Source organism: Typopeltis vanoorti, chromosome 5 (assembly GCF_054136105.1).
Source record: "Typopeltis vanoorti isolate ZY-2024b chromosome 5, IOZ_Tvanoo_1.0, whole genome shotgun sequence".
Classification (NCBI taxonomy): Eukaryota; Metazoa; Arthropoda; class Arachnida; order Uropygi; family Thelyphonidae; genus Typopeltis; species Typopeltis vanoorti.
The window spans coordinates 82,342,679-82,358,462 of record NC_143553.1 but is presented as its reverse complement, the minus strand read 5'-3'; the positions used below and the strand labels follow the sequence as shown (position 1 = coordinate 82,358,462).

The window sequence follows — 15,784 nt, the reverse complement described above, 5'->3', positions numbered from 1 at the left end:
GCAGAAAGACCTGCTTTAAAACAAAATTTAATCACAATTCTGTGTTCACTTCCATATCCATGATGTACAAAGAAAAAGCACTCTACACCACACATTATAACTCACACACTACTGAAGAACATAAACTAACCTCATTTGTCCATCTGCTGATAGATCACTCCAGTACTATACATGCAGCAGATCAAGTTCTAAAACATATGGACTGCACTGTGTGTGTACACATTACACATATGCTATCTGATCAAAAATATTTGGAAACTCCTCTGTAGTAGTGGTTATCGCTATGGACATCACAGTCATGACTCATATAGGTATAAAAGGATGCACATGGTCTTGCAATTTTCACAGATAAACATTAACGGTAAATGGGCTCTACTGAAGAGCTCAGTGACTTTTGATGTAGCACTATCATAGGATACCACTTTTGCAACAACTCAGTTTGGGAAATTTCTGAGTTAACTATAAGTGATTTCAATGGGAAGTGGAAATGCCTAGGAGCAACAACTGCATAATCACAACCCGATAGGCCAGATAAAATCATAGAATGGAACTGCTGAGTGCTGAAGCATGTGGAGTGAAAAAATTGACTGTCCTCGATTGAAACACTCACTACTATTCCTTTGTTGATGTAAGTCTTGGGTGCATGTATCCAAGATTTACACCAACAAAAGCAATGCCAGGTGTCAGTTCAGGTCATGTAAAGCTTGCTGCTATTAGACTTTGGAGCAGTAGAAATACATTTCCAGAGTGATGAACCATACTTCACCATCTGGTAGTCCAATGGACAAGTCTGAGTTTGATAAATGCTAGGAGAATGCTACCAGCCCAAATGTGTTGTGCTTCTATGAACTTTGGTGGAGGAGGTATCATGGTCTGGGATTGTTTTTCATGATTTGGACTGAGTTCCCCTAGTTCGATGGGAGAATCTTAAGCTGTGGCCTATAATGACATTCTGGACAATTCTGGATTTCCAATTTTATAGTAATAGTTCGGTGAAGGTTCTTTCCTGTATCCTTGTCTACAAAGTGAGATCTGGGCAGAAATGGTTTGAAAATATGAGTGTTGATGAAAATGATTAGCTGCACAGAGCTCTGATCTTAAACCCCATCGAACACCTATGGGATTAATTGGAATGCCTATTGTGAGCCAGGCCAAATCACCTGACACTACTGATTGACCTCACCAATGCTTTACTGCATGAATGGAAGAGAATTCCCTGCAGCAACATACCAATACTAACTTCCATATTAATGCCTTTTATATTAGTTAAGATTGGGATGACAGGCATCTGTATATTTTTGATTAGAAAGAGAGAGTGTTGTGTGTGTTTGCACACATGTTTGTTTGTGTGTGTATGTATCGAATAGAGTTGGAGACAAACTACTTCCCTGTCCTGATAAATTTCAGTCTCTTATGTTAATTTATTACCTAACTATAACTTTTTGTAGTTTTATATAAACTTCTTATAGCTTGTACTAAATGTAATGAATAATCTTGTTTTTTCATTATACTCCATAATTTTTCTCTTTGTAAAACAGTTCACTATAGAAAACTATCTACTATAATAAGCTAGCACTGTCTGTGGTTCTTACAAAGTTTGCTTTAGTGAGAGCTGTGATTGTATTAGGTGTAGTCAAAAATGCACTTAATTGCATTTGTTTTTGATATGATCACATGTTATGTTCATGCTGTGATCACAGTAGTAGTAGTAGTCTAGTAGTCAGCATTGCTCACCACACCTATTCTCTCCACAAACCACAGCATAACATTAACTCACCAGAAGCAAAAAAAAAAATTTCTGTTATAATCTTGATGCCACTATATTGCACATATTTTAACTTCTGTATTCAAATAAATGTATAACTGTTTTGAAAAGTATTTGGATTGTTGTATTTTCCTTTTCATTTCTAAAATAAAGATATTGAGAATGACTCAGTTTTAGTATTTAAAATGCAATAAATTAAGGATATTTTTATATTTTTAAGGCAACTTAATACTACTCATCTACTATGTGATTGTAATATTGCATGGTTTCCATCTTGGCTGAAGACACATAGCTTTTTGTCTATTATCATTGCAAAATGTGGATATCCAGAATCTCTGAAAGATATATCTATCTTTGACATAATTTCTGAAAACTTAACTTGTGGTAAGTAAGTCTTCAAGATTAGTGCTTAGAAATAATTTATAGCATAAACATTTTATTCTAATGTGTGCAATCAGGAGAGTAAGTTTATTACATAATAATGAATAAATAATATTTTTCATTAAGTAAAAAAATTAAAAAATCCTACTTGATAGTACTACAGTACTTTTCAGTGTGTCAACAATAATAAAGAATATTAAAATGGAAATCAAAGTACATTCTACAGCTGGTGCCAGATGCCACATTTCATCTGTAATATATAATAGACTGATAGCAAAGCAGGTAAGGAAAATGGAAATACCAAGATACTTTTTAATTGTGAATTCAAGATAATTTTGAAATGTGTTTTTCAGGATTCCACATGCAAGGCTGTTATATAAACTCAGTAAGATGGTAGGCAGGATAAACATGTAACATAGATAAGTGAGTGTCTAGCTGATGGTATAGAAAGTGATGTATATGCTGTGTATAAGAAAAGGAGGTACCACTGGTACACCACTGAAGAACTCATTATGATGGGCAACATGGGTTTGTTAGGGGAATGTTATGTTTTAGTAATCTGCTTATGTGCTACAACAAAGTGACAAATTCATTGGATAAGGGAGTGCATAATACAGTGGTATGCTTGGATTTTTCAAAGGCCTTTGATGGATTGTCAGACAAGTTGGTAACAAAATCAAAATAAATGGGGTTGAATAAAAAACTAGTAATGTGGATAGGTAATTGGCTGTGAGATTGATATCGGCAGGTTGTATATAGAGGAATGGTATCTCAAAAGAGGAAGGTCACTAGCAGAGTTCTGCAAGAGTCTGTCTTGGCGGCCATTATTGTTTAACTTCTGTGTTAATGATATTAGGACAGGCTTAACTGGAGATATGCAGTTGTTTGCTGATGATGTAAAATTGAGAAGAACAATGAGGAGTAGAGCAGATGTTGTGGCTTTGTAGGAGAATCTCAATAGATTGTGTTAGTAGACAAGTGAGTGGAGCTGTCAGTTTAATGTTGCGAAGTGCAAGATCTTGAAATTTGATAAGCAGTTTTGGGATGCATAGTATGCAATTAATAGTGAAATATTGAAGAAGGTGAAAGGGGAGGGATCATTGACAGAAACTTAAAGTTTAATTAATTAAACATCATGGATTTTACTTACGTAATTTTTATTAGCATAGAATTTGACCTAGTGTCAAAGGCGTCTTTAGCATGACTTTCAAATTAAACAATTAGAACAGATTCAACAATGAAAACATGTGAACTACACGTACACGAGATAGAGTGCATGGTCTAAATACAGATCCTAATGTCATAATCAAATTCCATACATGTACCCTCAGGGAGCTTACAGGGTGTTATGATAGTACTGTATGAAAAAGGAACATCATTATTAATTTCTGTTAGTAACGATGTAACATCTGTTATCTGTCAAAACTCCAACACTGTTGAACCCAATCAAAGGATTTTTCCAAATCAAGAAGTGCAATAAACAGGCTTTTTCTAAATTCCAAGTATCTTTCCATCATTTCTCTTACAGCAGAAATCAGATCAATAGTTCATTGCTCTTTTCTAAAACCAAACTGCTCTTCTCATATACCTTGGGAAGGTATGGGGGGGGGGTGTAGTATAGGATATTATGATAATGCTACATGAAAAAGTTACATCGTTACTAACTTCCAATCAACAATTTTCCTCCAAATTAATCTGTTATCTGTTAAGACTCCAACTTCAGATATAATGTTTCTGTCTTATAAGGCACTTTTTTATTATATCAATCCACCTACATCTTGGTCTTCCTCTGAGTCTTTTTCCTTCCAACTTAGCAAAGAACACTTGTTCTTTGCTAATCTTTCCTTTCCCATTCTGTTTAAGTGACCATACCATCTGAGATTAGCTCTGCTAATATTTCTGAATGCTAACAAAGGCAAGTTCTTTCCTAATATCCTCATTTTTAATATGATACTGCCATGATGTCATCTGTTCACTTCACTAAGCTTTCTCAGGACTCTTTATGAGGTGCATGTGTGTGTGTGTGTGTGGAGGGAAAGCAACTGATATAACTACAAGAAAGAACATACAAGGATATAAGAACATAAATTACCTTCATAACTCTGCTACTAGTATGTTCTTTCTTGTGTTTATATAAGTTGCTTTAATATAATTTTTGTTCTATGTTTTAATCAGAACTTTCCAGTCTCCCCCCCCCCCCCTCCATATATCTGTGGTTTCCAGTCTTTGATTAAGTGTTTTATTTCTAACCCAGGTTTCAGCTCAAAAAGTTAAAATTGGTTTGAACACAGTCTTGTATCCAACTGATTTAGTGTTTTGATTAATTTTTTTCTTATTCCAAATAAATTTATTCAGCTGACTTACCATACTAGCTTGACTAATGCAGTTGTCTATTTCCATATTTAATTTACCATCTTCACTAAGAATTGTGCCTGAATAGCTGAAATGTTTTGCTTATTTTTATAGGTTTTCCATTCAGGATACGGTTGATGTTTTCAATGTTTCTGCTTGTTTTCATTATCTTTGTCTTTTTATTCCTGATTTTCATACCCAATTTATTACAATATTATTCAATTTAGTCAGGGAATCTTGCAGACCTGTATTGGATTTATTCAGAAGTATAACATCATCTGCATAAAGCAGAGAACTAAGATTAACATCACCAATTTTTATATCAGGTTTAATACCACTTTCCTTCATAATGCAGTCCATGTAGATAAATGAATAACAGTGGAGATAATGTGTACTCACACACCTGATAGAACATCAAGCCATCTTCTTGTACCTCCTTCAATTCCAACTGATGACTTACAACTTAAATAGAGACTATGTATTGCTCAATATAATGTTCTATTTACACCATATAACCTGTAGCATTTTAAAGAGCTACCCTCTTTATAATTTCTTTTCCAGATCTATGAAGCTTAAATAGAAATACTTGTTATATTCCCAAGATTTCTTCACTATTTTTCTTAAAAGTGAAAATACCTCTGTTTGGGCTAAATCCAGCTTGTTCTTCACCATATTTACTAAGAAAAATTCAAGTATACTTGCATAAATCTTACCTGAAACATTCAGTAGGGAAATAACTCTTTAATTCTCATGTTCAATGTTATTTACTTTTGTAAAACTTTTCAAATATCATCTATTCCACTTGCCTTTCCACATTTCAATTTTTTGATTACTTTTTCTACTTTCAATTATGAATATATATTCTTGACTGCAAACCTGTTGAATGTTTTCTATTATCATGTTGACACTGCTTGATTCATTACTAATCTTTCCAAGTAGTTACACAAGACATTCAATCATTGTTTTCTTCAGGGTTTGCCACTGAATCTCTAAGATTTGGGTCTTGTATTTTTTTCTTGAATGATGTTTGTGTATTCTAGTCTATAGTTCACCTCCAAAATCCACTCAACTTTGATTAATTTTAAAACGTTCTTACTCACTCTTCATTTCAGTATGAAATTCAGTTTTATCCTGCTCAAAACTAAATAGTGGTCACTTTCTGTTTTGAATCCTCTGTATATACTCTTGTGTCCTGAACCAGTGGTGAAACATCGCTAGCAGTAACGTAATCAGTGAGACTTTTTATTTCTTGCATTTTCTCTCCACATGAATTTTTGCACATTTTTATGTTGGAACATAGTTTTAGTAATAATTAGTCCATGTCCTAAACAGAAATCCAGCAGGTACTACTTACCATTATTATTAGCTGTGCTCTTTTATCCAAATTTTTCCAGAACATTTCTACATCTTGTAATCATTTCCTCTTCTGCAAGGACCAACTTTTCCTTGATTTGATTAGTCATATGCCTTATCTAATGCCTTGAAATTTCTCCATTTTATCTTTAGTAGGACATTCTGTGGGACCATAAGCACAAATAAGTCTCATTGTCCAGTTCCCCATTCTGATATTTGCTCATATCACTTACTTGATATTGCCTGCCATTCAAGAAGATTATTCTTGTATTTAGTGTCGAATGTTATAGCTACTCTTTTTCCCTGATTGTTATCGCCTGAATATAACATTTTGTATTTGTTGCTTAGAAAGATCTCGCCTGTTTTTGTCTTCTGTATTTCAGTCACAACTATTATGTTGATCTGACACTTATCTAATTCTTCTGCTAGTTCTATTTCTTTTTTTTTTATTGATGCTTCTTACATTAATAGCACCAATCTTGAACTCTGTTGAAGTTGATTTGGGATGTGTTTCAGGATTTAGTTATTTAATTATTAGGACCTTTCAAATCCTGGAAGGTGCTAATAAAACAGGTTTCACAAGAGATCATTAGTTAATTAAAAATGTAATTAACTTTGCAAATCATGGAGAAGTACTGCTTCTTATAAAAGGGGATAACTTCAGTCTATCATTCTTGTTTAGATTTGTATAATGCAGCAAGTTTTCAGAACTTTCTTTATATAAGCATTCTATGAGATAATTGGTTTTATGGGGAATCTTAATCTTCTTTCAAACGAATCTGTGTTTGTGGAGATTGTGTATTCTTCAAGTCTTGACTACAGTTTGGCCAGAATATGATAACTCATACTGGCAAGATATTTGATAGACTCCAGAGTGGGCCAAAGGCAGAAGTTTTTATTGTGCAGAGCCTAGAATTCTTCAGACTCTGCACAATAAAAACTTCTGCCTTTTCTTCAGACTAGAACCTTGTTAGAAATAATTACGTTAATTTCCCAACATTTTGACCTTCATATTAAAGTCATCATCTGGAATCATTATGGCCCGAGGATGCAGTTAAAAAACTACTTCCACACTACGCTCATTCCCTGAGAATTTATGGTTTTCCCATGATTCACAAGCAGGATGTACGTTCTGGCTGATAGTTGAAGAAATCGACAGTCCCCCACTTATCATCTAGCCAAGAAACTAGCATCAATACTCAAGGAGCTAGTAGGCCATTCCCCCTCCTATATTAAAAACACGCAACACTTTGTAAACTAAATTAAAGACATCACACTGAAAAAAAAGTGATTTGTTAGTCAATTTTGACATCTCTACCCTTTTCACAAATTCCTGCCTGATATCACAGTGCTCTTTGCACATGTACTACATTCTGGCTTTTGTGTGGCAAAACACTTTCTACCTACAAAAATAAGACGCACAGCTATGGGCTCACTGTTATCCCCCCCCCCCACCACCACCACCCAATTGCTAATTTTTATATGGAAGCATTGGAGCAACATGCTGTAGATTCCTATACTTTAAAACCCAAAGTCTGGCTTAGGTACATTGATGATGTTAGCCTGTTTCCAGGTTGAAAAACTTAAATTTCAGGGTTCATAAAACCCTGCCTTTCAGACCACTAACTTACCTGCAGTTGGAACGCAATTAACAAAATATCCCAAACGGGATTTGGGATTTTATGTTTATTTGTATGTACATGCAAAGTTTGGATCTTGAAGATTTTAGATATTTATCTTAGATTAAATGCTCTTATGAACATTTCACATATATACAAGTGATAAAATGTCATTTGTTTGCAATTCTCTCTCTTTTTTTTTTTTCTTATAGATACTTATCCAAAACCAGTAATTATTCAAGAACCACAAACTCAGATAGCTTTAAAGGGAGAAAACATAACATTATCTTGCAAAGCAACAAGCATTATGAATACATCACCCCGTGCTGTAGATTCCTATACTTTAAAACCCAAAGTCTGGCTTAGGTACATTGACGATGTTAGCCTGTTTCCAGGTTGAAAAACTTAAATTTCAGGGTTCATAAAACCCTGCCTTTCAGACCAGCTAACTTACCTGCAGTTGAAACGCAATTAACAAAATATCCCAAACGGGATTTGGGATTTTATGTTTATTTGTATGTACATGCAATGTGGGTGGGTGTGTGTGCATAAGTGCACAAACACATACACAGAATAGACCGTTGAAACATACAATCCAAAGTGTCAAATAAGATGTAAAGTTTGGATCTTGAAGATTTTAGATATTTATCTTAGATTAAATGCTCTTATGAACATTTCACATATATACAAGTGATAAAATGTCATTTGTTTGCAATTCTCTCTCTTTTTTTTTTCTTATAGATACTTATCCAAAACCAGTAATTATTCAAGAACCACAAACTCAGATAGCTTTAAAGGGAGAAAACATAACATTATCTTGCAAAGCAACAAGCATTATGAATACATCACCTCCTGTCTTTTACTGGAGAAAAGATAACAAGGTAAATTGAAAAATTTTTAATCTGAAAGAAAGCATTACTAGTGAGAGAGTAACCTTTTATTTTATCCTCTATCATTATGTGATTTCTTATAAGTGTTAGAGTATAATTACTGAATGCTTTAATGATTTTGTTATTGACTATCTTGGCAGTTTAGTATTATTTTCTTAAACAAGTACTACTGAGCAACAGGTGATAGTAGAAATGATGATAGTAGTAATGGAATATAAAATTTGAAATATAAAGCTGAATGTGAGAATTGCAGAGAATTTGTTTACTGAGTGTTCCTGGTAAGATTTAGGAAAGCATACTTAAAAATTGGCTAAGAAAAAATTGTGGAAATGAAGCTTGGAGAAGAACAAGTTGAGTTCTACTTGATCATCCTGATAACCTCTGATAGAAGTTGTCAGGATCAGGTTTTCCCTTGTCATATTCATAAGAATATAACAATGGTCTGTATTTAAGCTTTATTGACCTGAAAAAGGCATATGACTGGTGCCAAAAAAAAAATCTTTTCAAAGCACTGCAGTTATATGGTGTAAATGGGACATGAAGCAGTGCATAGTTTGTATATATAAGTTGTTAGTCAATAGTTAGAATTGAAGGAAATTTTATTGCATATTATCTCCACTGTTATTCTTCATCCATATGGATCACATTATGAGTGAAAGTGGTAGTAAATGTGATATCAAAATTGGAGATGTTAATATCATCTCTTTACTCCATGCAGGTGATGTTATAGTTTTAAATAAATCCAGTATAAGTCTACATTTCCTAACTAAATTGAATAACTGCTGTAATAAATTTGGTTTGAAGGTCAGCTATAAAAAAGACAAAGACATTGAAAATAGGTTGAAATATTGAAAAAATCAGCTGCATCCTGAATAGAAAACCTATAAAAAATAAGTAAATTGTTTCAGCTATTTAGCACAGTTCTTTGTGAAGATGGCAAATTAAATATGGAAATTGACAACAGAATTAGCAAAACTAGTATGGTAGGAAGTCAGTTGAATAAATTTATATGGAATGGAACCCACAAAACTTTCATCCAATTACACTACTAAGCTGTGCATATAAGCTACTGGAAAGACTATTGTACAACTGCATAAGCAATACCATCCTTGAACATGTTCTGATAGAACAGGCAGGCTTTAGGCTCAATCATAGTTGTTGACCAAGTTCTGGCACTTACGTCCTATATAGAAGCGGGCTTTCAACTAAATTTAAAAACTTCTGTAGTTTTCCTTGATCTAACTACTGCATACGACACTATCTGGAGAGAGGGCATGCTGTATAAATTAATGAAAGCACTACCGTGCTGAAGAACAATACAGCTTGTTAATAATATGCTCAGCAATAGATATTTCCTTGTTGTTCTTGGAGAAAATATCAGTAAGAAGAAACTTAACAATGGCCTACCACAGGGCTCAGAACTGGCCCCTCTCTTATGTAGCTTATACATAACTGACCTGCCAGATTCTGTATGTGGATGACATAGCGTTAGCCACCAGGAATAGAGAATTAAGACGGACAGAGGAAATTCTCACAAACAACCTTGCCTCTATGCATACATACTTTAAAAATTAGAGACTGCAACCAAGCCAGAGTAAAACTGAAGTGGCAACTTTCCATCTCAACAATAAACTGACACATGACGAGCTGAACATCCCATTTGGAAATTCAGTCCTACGCCATAACAAATATCCTAAATACCTAGGAGTTACATTTGATCGTACCCTATCATATAAGAAACATGCTGAAAACATAGCTGGAAAAATAAGAACTAAAAACAACATTATCCAGAAATTATGTGGCACTTCTTGGGGTGCATCAGCAAATGCATTGACATCTGCACCCGGATTGGTTTTTTTGGTGACAGAGTACTGTGCTCCAGTTTGGCTCAACAGCTGCCACACTAAACTAATTGATCGTCAGCTTAATACCCCAATGCGACTTATCTCTGGAACCATGAAAACAACTCCTGTCTATTGGCTCCTAATTCTGAGTAACATAATACCACAAACCTAAAAAGACGTGACGCTCTGCTATGAGAATATGATAAAATACTCAGAAATACTGAATTGCCTATACACAACAACATACTAGAGCTCAACAGACTGGAATCAAGAAAGCCTCCTCTCCATGAAGCTAAACATCTGAGAATGACCAACTATAATATCAAAGAACAATGGAAACGGGAATGGAACACAAATACTAATGCCCAACTTGAAACTTGGTTTGATAGGCATTGTCTCAGCATCCCAGGTATGGAATTGGGCCGAAAGATATGGATAACACTAAACAGGATTTGTACCAGCCATGGAAGATGTGCAAGCTTTCTGTAGAAGTGGGGAAAAATTTCCTCACTGGAGTGTGACTGTGAGCATCTGAATCAATTAATCCACCATATTTCCACTGAGTGCAGTCTTCATGCATATACGGGTCAAAGAAACATCTTCCTGGAGGTGACAACACCTGCTGTAGATCAGAGAACTTATAAGTGTTTTGCTCATTGAAAGTGTAATTGTCTTTTGTTTTACTCCAACTGTTTGTCACTTACTTTTTACATACTTATATTGATTTTTGTGTACATGCACCTTTATAACTGCTGTAGATTGCCATATGCTAAATAAATAATAAATATGGAATAAGAGAGGAAATTAGTCCAAACATTAAACTAGTCATATACAAGACAGTGTTCAAACCAATTTTAACTTATGTATCTTAGAGCTGAGTTAGAAATAAAATACTTCATCAAAGACTGGAGGGTACAAATATGAGAGTTTGAGAAAGATTAGGGGTGGACAGATAGCATCAGTGATAGTATTGTATTAAAAATGAGGATATTATGATTGAATTTGATATTGTTAACATTCGGGAATGTGTTAACGGAGCTAATCTTGGATGATATGGTCACTTAAACAGAATGGGGGGCGGGTAAGGAAAACAAGTGTTCTTTGTTAGGATGGCAGGAAATAAGACCAAGAAGAAGAAGAAGACCAAGCCCTTGGTGGAATGATGCAGTAAAAAGTATCTTAGAAGACAAAAATATAAGATCTGATAGTATGCCATCTAATAGAATGTGAATCTTGACAAATAAACAGGCTAATTTTGAGAAAAATCTATTCAGAAAGTTAATGATTGTAACTTTTTCATGTACTACTATCATAATATCCTGTGCTTACCCCCCCCTCCCCACATATATGTTAGGAATAAATATGATGATGATATAATATTAGGCAGATTTTTCTTTTTATTAATTCTCTTATTTTGACAAGTATAAGTGATTCTTTGAAAGCATTGATAAACTGATAGTAATTTATGTTGAGAGCAAGTGATACAAATATTGGATTGAGAAGTGTACCATCACTTAAGCATAAAATTACAAAACCAGAACCATTTGAGTATGATGTGGAACCAGAAAGGATATCTTAAAAATATTGCATTATTTTTCTCCCAAAACATTTGTCAGTTCTTGCTGATTAAACAAATTCTAAAATATCTGTTATAGGCTTTGTGTTTGGAAGAGAAATAGCAAATCAATAAGTTCACTTTAGTGTTCTAGAAACTAGCTAGTTTAATCAGTCTTGCCATCTAATAGAATGTGAATACCCAGGAAGTATGTACCACTCCATTATAAATCTCTCAGAAATTTTTGCTATTGAAATTAGTCACTTGTCACTAGTGATTATTTCTAGCAGGCCAAAAGGAATGGATTTAAAGGCAAAATGCATTACTTATGAGATCCTGGTTACGAGGTGGTATCAAAAAATTTCGAGACTAGCTCTGTTTACGAGAAATTACTTTATTTATCTACGTTTACACACAATCATCTTCAAAATAGTTCCCCTACATGGAAATACAGGTCTCCCAACATTCCTGCCACTCGTGGAATGTGTCCTGGAAGTCTTCTTTTCGAAGTGTGTTGAGCACCTTCTGCGATTTGCGCTGGATCTCCACAGTGGTGTCAAAACGGCGACCTTTGAGTTGGATCATCATCTTTGGGAAGAGGGCAAAGTCCACAGGAGCCAAATCTGGTGAGTAGGGCGGGTGCGTAAGTGAAATCATATTGTTTTTGGCTAGAAACTCGCATGTGAGGAGAGCTCGGTGACAGGGTGCATTGTTGTCGTGGAGCATCCAGTTTTTCGTGCGCCACAGATCGGTCACTTTCGCCGAATGTCCTGCCTCAGACATCTTAAAACCTGGCAGTAGAACTTGCTATTGATGGTCTGTCCCCTGGGAACGAATTCTCGATGCACAATGCTGAAAATGTCGAAAAATACGATGAGCATGCACTTGGTCGAGATGCGGACCTGCCTTGCCTTTTTCGGTCATGGAGATGATGGGTTCTTCCACTGTGAAGGCTGTTGCTTCGTCTCAGGGTCATACCCGTATACCCAAGTTTCTTCACTGGTAATGATCCTTGACATGAAGGACGGGTCATCCACGGCACACTGATGGAGTTTTTGGCAGACTTCGGTGCGGTGTTCCTTCTGCTCCTAAGTCAGCAGCCTGGGGACACATTTGGTAGCAGCATGGTGCATGTTCAAATCACACGTGAGGATTGCCTGGACTGTTCCATATGACACACTGACAATGGCAGCAATGTTGTGGAGTGTTCTCCAACGATCCTCATGTACAAGTTGCCGAATGGTTTGACATTTTCGGGTTTGAGCTCGTTGAAGGTCTTCCAGTGATGTTCTTCCACTCTTGAAGCACGCTTGCCACTCAAAACACCTTGAACGACTCATTGTGGCATCACCGTAAACTTGCCGAATCATGTCAAACATCTCTGTTGCAGATTTGCCCAGTTTCACACAGAATTTCATGTTCGCTCTTTGTTCTAACTTGCTGTTCATGATGAAAATCGCAGATGTGGTAACACACGTGGTCAGAATAGCACCAGTTGCACAGCTTCCAATGTACACAGGATGATGTCTTTTAGCACACTGACTTATGAAGATCGGTGCTCCCTGTGATTGTGCGTGCAGCCTTGTACTGCCATCTGTTGGCATGTTACAAAACTAGTCTTGAAACTTTTTGATACCACCTCATATGTGCAATAAATGTGCATGAGTATGCTTATGTATTTACAGAAAGTATGAATAACATGCCAAACCATACAAATGATGCATTTTTCTATACTGCTGCTTATGCATATTGAGACATCACTAATTTTGCAAATGGGCATTGCCCGGAGGGGCTGGGGGGGGGAAGAGAGAGAGAGAGAGAGAGAGAGAGAAGCAGTTTATACTGAATGGCTTGAATCCCTGGCATTTTGGAACTGTTTAGACAGTACTAAGTGTTCATAACTCACATTGAATTCTGTGTACACTTTGTACTGCTATTCTGATAGACAAGTGGGTGGTTGTAGTGGACAGCTGGAAAATGCTTGTGCCCTAAGGCTATGAAGTCAGTGTATTGTATATGTAAAAACTGTGTGTATTCTTCTGGCTGGTTTGCCTGTTTTGCAGAATGAAAAACCCAATTACAGGCAATTCCTCTGACTTAGTGATATCTTCATTCTGGTTCGAGATACCAGATTATATAGAGGATCATCACTTAGTTGTAAGTAGGATAAAAATGAATATCACATTGAAAAGAATAATATGTAAGAAAGTTTTAAAAAGAATTCAAGTTGAACAGCTTTTACAGGTAAACTGTAGATGCAACTATCCAAACAGTATTCAGGAAAAAACAAATAGTTTGAAACAGAAACCAAACTTTGGAATCTCAGTGGCAGACTGTGAAGAAAACATTGATTGATTCAATGAAGGCAGTATGTGGTGAATAATAAGTGTCAAAAATATTTACAGTAAGAAAACTTTAGCTCCACAGTCACATAAAGTCAAAATTATTAAATTGATGTGTAAAGCTTGTAGATGCTTATGAAATGGATTCATTTATCTATCTATGTTTTAATGCCATTAAAGAACACAAAAACAAATAATAACATATTCATTGCATAGCTACTTGTTTATTAAACAAAAGACACAATTTAATAATGAACAAATATATATAATTCACAAAAATAAAATAAAATAAAGAAAATAGTAAGAAAAGAAATTATATTTTGAAGAACAGTAATATTAAAGGAAAATTTTAACAGGACAACTTTTAGAGTTCTGCTTTCATAATAGCTCTTTTCATGCATAACTCTTAATAAGTTATTTTTTTGTTCTCAATTGCTAGTTCAGTTGCTGCACAATTGACACTGTTTAATATTTAACAGGATTTTAATATTTAATAAGATACATTGCTGTATGCACACAACTAATAGTATTGTTTCTGTCATTTTGGTTTGTTTTCTTTTTCTCAACAAGTTGGGTCATGTGACTATGTGAAAAATGGTTATAAAAGAGCAACATTTATGTGTTACACTTTTATAACCAAAATACAAACACTCATATTGTCTGAAAAATTATTACTCCAACACATTATAAAGACAAGAGTTTATCTCCATAATGTGCCGGAGACAAACTTTACTGTAACTTTTATATAATGAATGGTGATCACCATGTAAATAATGAAAGAAAGAAATCTCTACTGCAGTTACATTTGATTCATCTACAGCAGTCTTCCTCAATCTTTTTACCCTGGAGGAACCCTTGAAATAATTTTCAGGTTTCAGGGATTACCTGCATAAAAATTATATTTTATATATATACAGGGTGTTCGGGATAAATTTGACATATTTATAATTAATTATATTTTTCCGTAAGTTACATGTATTAACACACACTTCTCTTCATTTAAAAGTTTGGACCCTTCTTCATTCATATACAAGATGTCAGAAAGGATGGATAGCTGGAACCCACCTGAATCATGGAAGAGAATAACTTGTATCATGATGATTCGTGCCCGCCATCAAAATAAGGATATTACGACTGCTGCCCAATGCTCCCTGAATACAGTAAAAACAATCAGGCATGAACTAGAGACTTGCAATGGTGACTACGAGGATGTAACAAGAAGAAAGATCCCTAGCAGACGATCTGATTGCGTTCGTACAGCAGAATTCCTCGCAAATCTGCAGGAACAGGTGTTGAAGAACCCTGGCATTGGAATTCGGGCTTTGTTCGTGGAGTTGCTAACTGTAGTCAAGCCCTGGATAACAAGGGTAGCCAATGGTAGGCCGTATGTATGGCAGCAGGATTCGGCCCCTTGCCACACCTCTGGGAAAAGTCAAAAATGGTTGTCTGAAAATTTCTACGACTTCACCAGTCCAAATGTTTGGCCTCCAAACTCCCCAGACCTTAACCCCATGGATTATTTTGTATGGGGCGCAGTTGAAAAAGACACCAATCGCACTTCCAGTAATACAAAAGCCCAGTTAATGGATAAAATTAAAACAGTTTTTGCGGCCCTTCCCAGGGAGACTGTAGCATCAGCTTGTTCGAGGTTCCGAAGCAGAATTGAAGCTGTGATCGATGCTA

The 15,784-nt window shown here is 35.3% G+C and overlaps 1 protein-coding gene across 1 annotated transcript in view; it reads left to right on the top strand.

Annotated features, from left to right (window-relative positions):
* Positions 1 to 15,784, top strand: part of LOC150106600 (uncharacterized) — a 468,912-nt gene that overhangs the window by 306,296 nt on the left and 146,832 nt on the right. Inside the window, exons 12-13 of the mRNA XM_090393439.1 lie at positions 1,986 to 2,149; positions 8,212 to 8,351. Of these exons, the coding sequence (XP_090249565.1) occupies positions 1,986 to 2,149; positions 8,212 to 8,351 (304 nt within the window). The remainder of the gene's footprint in view (positions 1 to 1,985; positions 2,150 to 8,211; positions 8,352 to 15,784) is intronic.